The sequence below is a fragment of the Procambarus clarkii genome, chromosome 81 (genome assembly GCF_040958095.1).
Source record: "Procambarus clarkii isolate CNS0578487 chromosome 81, FALCON_Pclarkii_2.0, whole genome shotgun sequence".
NCBI classification, from domain to species: domain Eukaryota; kingdom Metazoa; phylum Arthropoda; class Malacostraca; order Decapoda; family Cambaridae; genus Procambarus; species Procambarus clarkii.
In genome coordinates, this window is record NC_091230.1 from 7,047,910 (window position 1) to 7,061,020 (window position 13,111).

General features: G+C 47.4%; 1 protein-coding gene across 1 annotated transcript in view; it reads left to right on the forward strand.

Moving 5' to 3' along the window:
* The window catches only part of LOC138358029 (uncharacterized), a 41,163-nt gene extending 28,344 nt beyond the window's left edge, over positions 1-12,819 (forward strand). Inside the window, exon 3 of the mRNA XM_069315497.1 lies at positions 12,620-12,819. Coding sequence (XP_069171598.1) covers positions 12,620-12,819 — 200 coding nt within the window. The remainder of the gene's footprint in view (positions 1-12,619) is intronic.
* Positions 12,820-13,111: the final 292 nt, after the last annotated feature.

Sequence of the window (13,111 nt, forward strand, 5' to 3'; positions counted from 1 at the left end):
CCTCGTATTATCAATGTCATTAATACTACTATCAACCATGTATTGGATGTCTCAGACATTCAGTTAACATCTTAGTAAGTGTTTAATGAACGAGGGAATCACTTCACGTGTGCTCATTTTAGTTTAGTTTAGTTTAAAGTTTTCCATCTTAAATTAATACTACTATCACCAACCATGTATTGGATCGCTCAGGCAATCAGTTAACAACTCAGTAAGTAAAAATGACTTCATGTGAGCTCATTTTTAGTTTAGGATAAGGTTTTTCCATCGTAAAATACTATTATCATCAACCATGTATTGGGTGGCTCAACCATCCAGTTGGCAACTCAGTAACTGTTTACTGAACAAAGATATCCCTCCATGTGACCTCATTTTTTAGTTTAAAGTTTCTCCATCATAAAAAAATAAAATATTACTATCACAAAGCTTGTATTGGCCAGCTCCGGCATTCAGTTTACAACTCGGTAAGTGTTTACTGAACGTCAAAATCTTTTCCTGTGTGCCCATTTTTAGTTGAATCCGTCTCCACTCCAAACTGGACCTGCGATCCAAGTCGGGACCCTAGGTCCTGACTGGTTTGGAGTGGAAACGGGTTCAACTAAAAATGGGCACACAGGAAAAGATTTCGACGTTCAGTAAACACTTACCGAGTTGTAAACTGAATGCCGGAGCTGGCCAATACAAGCTTTGTGATAGTAATATTTTATTTTTTACTACACCTCAAACCACCACGAAGGGTAGACCCTAATGAGACGGATTGATGTTTCACTCATTCAGGAGTCTTGAACATTCTGTGACATTGTCTTGCTATGATAACGCCGTTGTGTGTTACAAGGTCTGCACAGCAATAATGGGTGTAGGAAGAAGAGGTGATGGAGATTGAGTAGACATGCATACATTTCAATGATATTTATTTGGACAGCAGATGTTGTGATCACAGTAAACAAAAATTTGTAGGTAGTGATTAGGTCTCCCGTGTCGATGTCTCGACATATATTGAATTTTGTAACTAGCTCGTCATGATTGTAACTTGCTTAGCTAAAATTAATTGCGGGGTTCAGTCCTTGACCCCTTTGTGTCTCTGCAAGCCTTTACTACCCATATGACTAATCACCCTGTGTGATTGGGCTGTTTAGCATCACGTAGGCAGTTCTTGACACACAATGTAACCCGCATATAATGTAGAGAGAGAGAGAGAGAATCTGTATAAATAATCAGATACTTGTTAATCAATGTGTGTGTCAAACTCCCAGGACTGCATTTTGGAATTTGTATGTTGCGCTCATGGCTCACCTTTGAAAAAGAACATTGTTACACTCAATGCTATGTCCTGGTGTGTCAGGAGAGAGTGATGGTTGGAAGGGGCTGTGGGAGGGGGGGGGGTGGGAATGGGTTGGAGCGTGGATATGGGGCGGCAGTAATGTATCATTTAACCTCAGTTAGGTGATGCACGGCAAGAAGGGAAGCCGCTCTCACCCCCAGGCCTACATTTGGGAATTGTTGAGGTCATGGCTCATCTTTAAGAATGAACAATGACATACTCATTGCTATGTCCCGTGTGTCAGGAGAGAGAGAGAGAGAGAGAGAGTGTTGGTACACCTATTACCATCACTCCCCCCAGTGTGAGGGGGGGGATGGTATTTGGAACAGGTGGGGCCTGCTGACACTAGTTACATCTCCCTTTCCTTAACGAAACTTCATTTGGAAATTGTATGTTGAGGTCATGGGTCATCTTTGAGAATGAACAATGACACACTCATTGCTATGTCCCATGTGTCAGGAGAGAGAGAGAGAGAGTGTTGGTACACCCCATTACCGTCACTCCCCCCAGCACGTTGGGGAATGGTATGTGGAACAGGCGGGGCCTGCTGACAGTAGCTACTTTCCTTAACGAAACCACAGTGGGTAATGGATCCCCGGGCACTTCCGCCCATGTAGGAGGAAGTAATGGCAGTCAATGCCCACCGTCAATATGGTTGCTTGTATGAGAAAAGTTAAAATATGCCTCAAAGAATGTTATAAAAGGCACATATATCCTCTCTTTCACTAGCGAGAAAACGCAAACATTCCGGCTGAGGTGTGTGCTATTTCAAACTCTTTCAAAGCAGGCCTCCAGACTCATGGAGTGTGAAATTACCCATGATATATGCCGCTTGTCTCCTGACGAAGGGGAGCTGAGGGGAGTGGGGCGGGGGAGGGGAAAATATAATCCAAACACCTACTGGAAATACTCTTCAGTTAGCCACTGAATGGTGGACTGAACACACCCTCTGTAGACTTTGAAAAACGATTAAGGCTAATGGACCACATCCGTCCTGGTCTGTCACCTATACACCCCCATGCATTGTTACATACAACAGACCTTCTCTGCCAACTGCTACATTCACAATTTAAGAGTATCTGCTCTCTCTTTCTCACCCGTCCTCCTCCTCCTCCACACTTCCTGCCGTGTATGAAGGAACTATTCCCCTCATGGATCATCACCAAACACAGCTGCATAGCTCGAAGAAAATAGACTTGAAAAAACGATTAAAGCTAATGGACCACATCCGTCCATGGTGTAGCTCCAACACCTTCCCATGCATTGTTACATAAAACAGACCTTCTTCTTCCAAGAAAATAATGACTGTCAAGAAACCGCAAACCCATTTCCACCCCCGCTTTTAAACCACAATGACCCTACAATCCTTTCCCGCCGAGGGGAAGCTCCCTCACCCCTCCCCCACCCGATCAACATATCCGGATATGTTGGAACCCCCTCACACCTCCACCCACCCTCTACATAGCATTTACTTAGACTCATCTATTAATCAAACTATTTATCTCTACACAGGATTAACCCTATGGCAAACACCCATACATATTCATCTACTCTTATACACATATTCTACTCATATTCACTACTCTCTCACTTACCCCACACATACCCCACACAACATGACCCCCCCATCATCCAGACCGCGTAACCCAACACCGGACGCTCACATGTGCGAACATCCGGGAAAATTCCCCCACAACACTATGTGGCTACATACCTTTGCCCCATCTGGACAGCTGGCTCTAATAGAGCCACCTATCCAGATGGTGCGCGCGGTTCTAGTCTTCAACTTCACTACTAACGTCATATCATTTGCCTGTGTCACTATTTTCCCCCAATCTGATGCGTTGGATCACAACGTTGGACTTTACTACAAATTAAGTGAGTAAATAAATCATTGGTATATTTTGTTGTTGTGACATTAAATTCAATTATAATAATATAAAATTTGTTCCTCAATAAATATTATTCATTACCAGAAATATTCAAATATTCTTGATTAATAGGCTAGGCTATAATTATTAATTTCTTATGTGATGTACAGCGTGCTACAGGTCGGACTAGTGCTTCGCTAGAATATTGTTTTATTATCAATGTTAATGTGGAACTTCTTGGCAGATATCCCAGGACAGTGACTTGATACTTGCAACGATTACTTCCTTCTTGACACCAGACCACATGAAGGAGCCTACTCTAGCAGAGCCAGCTATGTGCTCAAGCCTGTTAAGTTGTTTCACCCTAGAGTAATGAGTGTAGCTTATTGTTTAAATCAAAGAATAATTCTGCAGTTGTTTTTAATTTTGATTTTTCTTAGTGTAAATTTAATTCCTATTCTGCATTAAGAATTGACCTCAGAACAAATCTGAGAAGTAAAATCCCATATGAAACCCATGTTGTGAATGTTAATTGAAGATGTACCCCATACCAATGTCCAATGTTGTGAATGGTAATGAGATTTATCCCATACCCATGTTGTAAATGGTAATGAAAGATGTACCCCATACCCATGTTGTGAATGCTAATGGAAGATGTACCTCATACCCATGTTGTGAGGGATTTTTTTTACATGCAAAAGTGTCCTCCATGAATACAATAAAACAAATACACGAAAAACAAACCAACAACTAAAGTACAAAGTAACATTACCAAACCCAACACAAACACATGAAAACACAGAAAACATAAATACATCGCAACAAATACACACAAAAAGACAATACACAAGTCAGTCCGAAACAGACAAAACTCAAATGCATGGTACATTCAATACATATTTACAATAGAACAAAGGCATGAAGGGCCCACAACATGGACATGATAGGAGATATACCGATACACTTCAGTCAAGTGACGTAAGCTAAAATGCTACGCCGACACATACTTATGTGGATAATCCTTCTCCAGAAACCGCAAACAGTATGCATCCCAAATCCCCAGCACATCGTCATGAATGCGACTGCCTTAGCGGTGCCACAGGGCGATTCATAAAATCAGGAACACCAGCAATGAAAGCCCACACGCTCAGCACCCATGCAATGGATGAGCTCCGGAGATTGGTTACAATCAGGCCCCCACACCACCTACAGACACGGCGACCCCCTACAAGGCGACCACATTCCCAGAAGGGGGCGGTAACATTAAGGAAGGGGGGGGGGGTGTTACACCACATGGGACGAACTCTCAGGAGGCTGAGGCACTGGCGCCGAAGCCGCAGGGGGCAGCAACACAGGTTGCCGCTGCACTTCAGACCGACCGCAGGGCATGGGGCAAAGGCACAGAGCCCACCCGGCGCATATCCTTCTTGAGGACCACCACTAGGTCAAGTGCCTCGACAAGCACTGCAGGAGGGGGCACCACCACCCACTCCACGGAGACCACAACAGGGGTGGCACACAGGAACCAACACCGAGCCCCCTATACCCGCCGCATATGTCGGAAAACCAGACACCATTTACTAGCATTTAATACAATTGGCAGAAAATATTGCTGCTGAGTTGAATTAACAAATTCACTCATAGATGACAGAAGTGGAATTTTCCTGAATAGAAAACGGGGGGATATCATTAGCACGTTGCTATTAAATTCACCAGCTAATTCTGTTGGGAATTATTCTTAATACAACAATCTCTGGACTGTAAACATCATAAAAGTAAGTAATTATAAAAAGAAGGCACCAAACCGGGAACGTTATGTAGCACCATCATATGTGCGGGATAATCAGAGGGCGCTAAATATCACTAAGGATGCCAATACAAGAACAGAAACACATAAGGCGAACGATATCAAAAGTATCCGAGTCACCGAGAGTACTATCGAGAGACAAGCAACCGTGGGGGACAGTCGGAAAACAAGACACACGCTCGTCCCGGAAGTTAGGACATTCAACAAGGATATGCACGACTGTAAGAGGGACAATGCAATTAGGACAATAAGGAGCAGGGCGGCGCTCCATTAAGTGACCATGAGTTAAGCGAGTATGGCCAATATGCAACCTCTCCAGAGCCGTTTCCCATCACAGGTTATAGTGGCAGGAGGACGGCCACGAGGACACACAACCTTTAAGAGAACGTAGTTTGTTACCAGTAACAGACGACCAACAAGCCTGCCAACAGGTAAGGACTGAGGAATGGATAACTGGGTAAAAGTCGGAATAAGGAATATCTTTACGAGAGATAAGACAAGAGCGGACAGCTTCCCTGGTGGCAGCATCCGTATGCTCATTTAAAGAGACACCAATATGGCTGGGAACCCAACAAAACACAACCGACTTAAATTTACTGTGAACAAGAAACAGCCAATGCTGGATCTCGACAACCACCAGATGAACTGGATTAAAGGACCCTAGAGCCATGAGGGCACTACGAGAGTCAACAACAACTACAAAGGAAGATTGACAACGAGAAAGCAGGAGACGAAGAGCATAGAGAATAGCATAAAGCTCCGCTGTGAAGATGCTAGTCTCCGGAGGTAAGCGACACATATAAGTGTGAACAGGAAAAACAATAGAGTAGCCAACACCGTCCGCAGAATTAGACCCATCAGTGAAGATGGAAACGGAGTGCGAGTGAGAAGAAAAGTGCTCATGGAAAAGGCGTTTTTAGAACTGTAGGAGGGGTAAAAGCTTTAGTGGTGTTGGTCAAGGATGTACAAAACTGCGGAGGGGGACTCTCCTCGGGGGCAAAGAAGGAACAACACGAGGAGAAATATTAGAAAAAAAACGGAAAGAGAATTTTGTAAGCGATATAACCGGACAGAAAGAGGGAGGTGGTGAAGAAGAACAGGAACCGCAGGAGGGATTAAAAGTTAAAGCACGACAGAGGCGAGAGGAAGGATGTTGCAAGGATCGTACAAGATGCGAAGACAGTAGCGATCACGGCGGTCATGGAGAGACAGGAAGCCAGTGTCAACATACAAACTGAGGACAGGAGTCGAACGAAAGACACCAGAGCTGAGGTGCAACCCAGTATGGTGCAAAGCATCAAGACGGCAAAGAGTAGAAGGAGAAGCAGACGAGTGAGCAGGGAAACCATAATCGAGCTTAGACAGGACGAGAGAGGAATGTAAAGCAAGGAGAGTGCGCCTATCCGCTCCCCAAGAAGAATGGGACAATACCCGAAGAAGGGTAAGTGCCTTAGAGCACTCAACACGTAGGTCAGAAATATGGGGAGACCAAGACAAACGAGTGTCAAAGAATAACCCCAAAAGCTTTGCGGAATCTTTGTACTCAAGGAGATGACCATAAAGTGACAAAGAGGTTATCTTGAGGTTATCTTGAGATGATTTCGGGGCTTTTCAGTGTCCCCGCGGCCCGGTCCTCGACCAGGCCTCCACCCCCAGGAAGCAGCCCGTGACAGCTGACTAACACCCAGGTACCTATTTTACTGCTAGGTAACAGGGGCATAGGGTGAAAGAAACTCTGCCCAATGTTTCTCGCCGGCGCCTGGGATCGAACCCAGGACCACAGGATCACAAGTCCAGCGTGCTGTCCGCTCGGCCGACCGGCTCCAGAGGGACGAAGGGACAGAGGGACCAAGAGGGACGAAGAACAACCCATTTCCGAGTAAAAGTCATGGCACAAGTCTTAGTAGAAGAAAACTTGAAGCCATGATCGGTGGCCCAAGGCGACACACCATCAATCGTAATTTGAAGCCGATGTTGAAGGAGAGGCGAATCATCACCCTAACAGTAGAGGGTAAGGTCATCGACATAGAGAGCGGAGAATACGTCTGAAGGAAGAGAGGAAAGAAGACCATTGAGGGCAACCAGAAAAAGAGTAGTGCTCAGAACACTACCTTGGTTCACACCTTCGTATTGCTGAAAAGAGGCAGAGAGAGCGGTACCAAGCCTCACCCAAAAGGAACGACGAGAGAGGAAGCTGCGGAGAAAGAGAGGGAGATGACCACGAGAACCAAAAGAATGAAGCTGGGATAGAATATGATAATGTCAAGTGGTGTCGTAAACCTTTTCCAGGTCAAAAAGGACGGCAACAACGGAGGTCTTCGCAGCAAAAGCAGTACAAATATAGACCGCCAAGTTCATCAGGACATTTGTTGTGCTGCGGCACTTGCGGAAACCAAATTGAGAAGGGGAGAGGAGGTGATGGTGTTCCAGGAACCACATCAGACGAACGTTAACCATACGTTCAAAGAGTTTGCAGACACAACTTGTGAAGGCAATAGGGCGAAAGTCCTTAGGGGGAGTTCTCAGAGACCCTGGTTTGTGAACAGGGAGGACAACGGCATCGAGCCAGGCCTCAGGGACTGACGACGACTTCCATATCCGATTATACAGACTCAGTAAATACTGAGACGTGCACGGAGGGAGATGGCGAAGCATCTGATAATGAATGCCATCGGAGCCCGCTGCAGTAGAACCGCAGAGGGCCAGGGCAGAACGAAGTTCAGAGAGAGAGAAGGGATCGTTATAGGGAAGTCGAAGATGAGTGCAGAAATCGAAAGGACGAGATTCAAGGACAGGTTTACGAAGAAGGAAAGATTGGGGAAGATGAAGACCAGAGCTAACAGAAAAGAAGTGGAACTCAGTTCGGTAGCAACCTGCAACGGGTCCGCTACAAGAGTATAATGGAGGTGAAGGACCGGTAAAACATCGGGAACGAACTTACCCGCTATCTTGCGGATACGCTTCCAGATCTGTGGCAGAGGAGTTTCGGACGTAATGGTGGAGACATAAGATGCCGAACATTCACGTTTAGCCGTATGGATGGCCCTACGGGCCACCGCACTCGCCTTCCGAAAAAAAAGAAAAGAATCGGCTGTCTGCCGACGGCGGTGTCTCTTCCATTCTGCACGCTTACAGCGGACAGCCCGAGCACAATTTGCATTCCACCAGGGAACGCACTTTCCTGGACCCCGAGAGGAAGAGCGAGGAATAGAGCATAGGGCAGCGTCGAAGACAGTGTCATGAAAAAGGAGGAGAGAGCGAGGGAGAGGCAGAAGGGAGGGGTCAGTGAGAGTAGCTCTGAGGGTAAATAGGTTCCAGTCTGCTTTAGCAAACTTCCACCTACGGAAGGAGAGAGGAGGGCGAAAAGAGAAAAAGGTAACAAGGATTGGGAAATGGTCACTGCCATGGAGGTCATCAAGAACCTGCCACGCGAAATCTAAGTAAAGAGAAGACGAGCAAAGAGAAAGGTCAAGACAGTAAAGGGTGCGAGTCCGAGAGTCCAAATGCATGGACTCACCAGAATTCAGAAGAGACAGGGAAGAAGAGAGAATAAACGGCTCAAGAAGGCGACCTCGGGTGTTCGTCAGAACATCACCCCAAAGGGAATGACGACAATTGAAATCACCCAGCAGGAGCACAGGCTCCGGCAAGGAGTCTAGTAGGTGTTTCAGATCAGGAAGAGAAAGCAGAACACGGGGGGGAGATAAATGGAAAAAACTGTGTACCATTTCCCCACAAAGATACGAGCAGCAGAACAATGGAGAGGAGAGGCGAAGGAAAAAGTAAGGGGATAAAGGGAACATCAGAGCGAATCAAGAGAGAAGAAGAATTAGGAGCCCCAGCAACAGCAGAGGGGGGGGGGAAGAGAAAGGAATAGTTATGAAAGCGACCAGGACGAGCACCAAGCATCGGCTCCTGGAGACAGACACAAAGGGGCGAAAACCGCGAAATCAGAAGTTGGAGTTCAAGGAAATTGGCGTAATAACCTCGAACATTCCATTGAACAATAGACATCGACGAGAAGAGAAAGAACAACAACAGAGAACAAGGAAGAAACAAAGACGAAAGAGCAACATAGCACGTTAAAGAAGATCAGGGTCTGAATCAGGGGTCAGCAAAGTCAGGGTTAGGGGGCATGGGTAAACTGAGCAAAGACGGAGGGAAGGAACCGGGAGAACAGACCAGAGGTGGACGGGCGGTGTCCGGAGGAGGAGGAGGAAAAGGAGGAGACATCCGAGAGGAGCATCAAGGACAGCAGAAGGAAGAGGGGAGAGGAAGTAGAAAGTAGGGGAGCGCACCTCAGCAAGGGCATCAACCGAAAGGGAAGCGGGGGCCAAAGAAACCTCCATAACATGAACAGGGGGCGCAACCACCGAAATGGGAGGAGAAGGAGCGATAGAGTCAGAAGTAGGGGCCGAGGAAGAAAGCAAAGCCTTCTTACCTGCCGGGGAAGTGGAAGGAGAGGAGCCAGGCTTAAGCTTCTGACTTAAATAGACCGGCGTCCCAGCAACTACGTACCGGGTAACGGATTCTAGTGTCTCAACAGGAGAAGCTGAACGAGAGCACACACAACAGCCGTTAGGAGAGCGATGGACATCAGCCCACACCGACAGGCGGCGGGGAGAGTCAAGAGACAGAGGAGAAGGATGGGAAGGAGGATCGGAGGGAGACGAGGAAGAAGACACAGGAGACATGACAGACCGGGTAGAAAGAAGGGGGAACCCCAGACAGAGGGCCAGGAGGAGGACTCTGCGAGACAAAACTCAAAGGAACAGATGGGGCAGTGGGCGTATCAGGGTCCAAGGACCGGAAACGGTTGCGAGTCTGAGGAAGGTGGGAAGGACGAGGAGAGGAAGAGCGCAACACACGAGCGTAAGAGAAGTTAGCATAAGGTGGGAGCCGGCGAATCTAGCGCCTCGCCTCAGGAAAAGATAAACGCTCCCGGTGCTTCAAGTTGAGGACGGCTGCCTCAAGCTTGTAATGGATACATGCACGGGAGAAGATTGGGTTCTCATCGCAGTTGAGGCAGCGAGCCTGGGAGAGAAGTGCACCCCGACTTAGAGTGACCTTCGCCCCCCACACAAAGGACAGAGACAGACAGTCCCCGAGCAGCGGAGGGCACCATGCCCAAACCTCCAGCACTTGTTACAGAGCCTAGGAGAAGGAATGTACTCCTGGACAGAGCATCTGGCACCAGCAAGAATGACAGAGGATGCAAGGGTCCAACCATCAAAGGTAATCTTCACAACCCGAAGGGGTTGAGGGCAACGACCACGAGGGAGACGAGTAAACGAGTCTACCTGGAGGACAGAATGGCCTTGGGCATCAAGGATGTACCGAATATCATCGTGGCAGTCCTGCAGATTCCGAACACCGGTCGCAACATGGGGCGGGAGGAGAATAGTGCCAACACTGGCATTCAACCGAGCGTTCTTTGAGACCTGAACAGGGATGTCACCAAGGCAGGATAAGGCAGCCAAGTGGGAAGATGCATCCTGAGAAGGAGCAGCAACGACAGGTGAACCGAGACGAGTGGGGTTGAAGGTAACAGAAGCATCCACGGAATCAACAAGATGCCGATGGATGGAGAAATTGTCAGGAGGCGCAGAATCCAGAGGGAAGAGATCGAAGTATTTGGCCCATGAAGCGGGACCAAACAAGGCCTGATACGCATCAGTACAGGAAGGAATCGAGCGAGTGCGGCCATGGCGCGGACGGCGTTGAGAACCCCCAGAGAGGGGTGAAAAGGCGCAGTAGTCACAACGAGAGACTTAGCCGCGCCAGGGGACGAAGTGGTCACCACTGGGGGCTGGAGGCTCGACCCAACCACAGAGGAGGGAGGGAAGCTGGGGGAAGAAGTATGTAGGGTCAAAGGAGGAGCAGGGTCGGGGCCCAACACAGCGGGGGCTACAGAGCCCGGTTTTCCAATACAGGCCGACTCGAGGGCTTGGTCACCCACCCCACGAGCCTGAGAGGCTACAACAGAAACATTCACCAACATAAATATGAAGAGTGACAAATTCATCCACGAATGTGCCCCCATACCCACCAGGGAGCCACAATTAGAGGCAGGACACCCAACAGAGAGTCATCGCCGATCATGCCGGGTGCCCCCTAGGGGTGCGTCGTGAGTATATGCACCACAAACGCCACCTTAAGAACCGACAGTCCGTCGAGATCGGGTTCAGCGACGAAAGGGGGATTGACAATAAAAGGTTCCCCCTCGCTCAAGACGTTGGGTATTACAGTTCTACGGGTGCAAGAGTATGCTTCCTCAAGCACAGAGGCGTCAAAATAGAAGAAGTCCAAAGGAATACCCAAAACAAGCAAAAGGTCGGCAGGAAACAACAAGCAGATAGGAGAAGAGGGCGGAGAAAAACGAAACAGAAGGAAAAGGAAAAGTCGTTCAGCACAATTAGAGAGGACAGCAGCAGGAGCACAAGGTCACAAAAGGACAGAGGACTGTCCCAAGGAGCATCACACTCCAGCAGCCGCCCACTAAGCCCCCCTCACGGCATCAACGAGCTGAACTGGGAGGGGGAACACATCATAAAAACATCTCCCTTGAATCAACTTAATTATCAGAACCAAAATCAAGTAGATGTAAGCACTCTAACCAATTTTGAAAACTGGAGAAAAAGGGATGCGAGTGGGAGGGTTGGCTCAGTCAGCCATTGTTAATTTTATCAACAACATATCCAGTGAAGCTCACTTAAATTTCGACAATAACTCCCTTGGACGATTTGTTATGAGAAGTACTACTATTATAAACACACAGGCATCATCTTCAAATAAGGGAAGTGTCCAATACCGAAATCTTATCTAGTCATTCCTGGTTAGCAATGTTAGGTAGAGAGGATTATTCCGGTTAGGACACGAAACGAGACACAAACCAGGGGGAGCAATAGTATCATCTCTTTATTTAAATTGGCAATATTTCCTTGATATAGCTGTCATATTAGGATTCCTGCTATTATTGGTGTGTCCTTTGACAGGTGTAACATAAGAGGAACAAGAATTAACACTAGTTACCTAGTTCATCAGTATATGGTGTTGATGCCAGCCTCAACCATGAGGATTATTTGGTGTGATAATTTTTGTTCATAACTGTTGGACCAGTTATGAACATGATAAAGATAAGCTATATGCAGATGAAGATAAACCGTAGTTAGTTTAAGTTACCTATGTAGTCTAATACTGTAGTGAATGTCTACTAATGAATAATTTTTATTGGAAGAATATATATGTAAACAATTTAATAAGTCCCCAGTATGTGTAAGGAAAGTGATTTGTGAGACATTATTTGAAATACAGTCCACTTTAACCAAAGAGTTTACTATCGAAAAATATATATTAATGTATAATATGAATTCTATATAAATTATTATAAAATAAATAAATATCAATCTCACAGGTCAATTCCTGACCGCACGAAGCTCCTCCACCACCACCGCCGAATCCGCCATAACATCACCAGGTTACCGCTGCCCCATCGTCAGAAGACATGTAACTTGCAAACTCTCCCACATATGCCCAGGAAGAACCTGCAAAGTCCAAACTTGGCGAAGAACGCCTCAAGTGCTTAGGATCAAGGGTGCATATCATCAGAACTCTCCACAGCCACAAAACCTAATACCCGGGAGATGCAGGGAGTTCGATCTCAGGCAAGCAGCAAGACGTGGGGAAGCAAGCAGCAGAAGCGACGACGTGGGGAACTGGTCCAAGCACAGCAGAAGGCTGCGACTCCTCACACCCCATTGGCACGGCAGGCAGAAGCGGCGGACATGCGGAGATGGGAGCCACAGGAGAACAGGGCATAAAAGACACAGAAGAGGGAGGTCGACCCGCCGCTCCACACCAAAGCCAGCAGCATGAACAGCAGCCGCAGAACACACATTGGACGATGGCACAGCATCCGGCGCCCGACATCCACCAGGAGCAGCCGCTCCATTCTACACATGGAGAGACACTGCATCCAAGGCAACGCCCACATCCACTCCCTCCGGAGCCTCGTTAACAGCCAGTGGAGGGAATTCTTCCTCGCGGAAAAAAACACCCTCTCTAGGATGCCCGCAGAACATCCAGCAGCTATGAAAGCCGACATCCCACAAC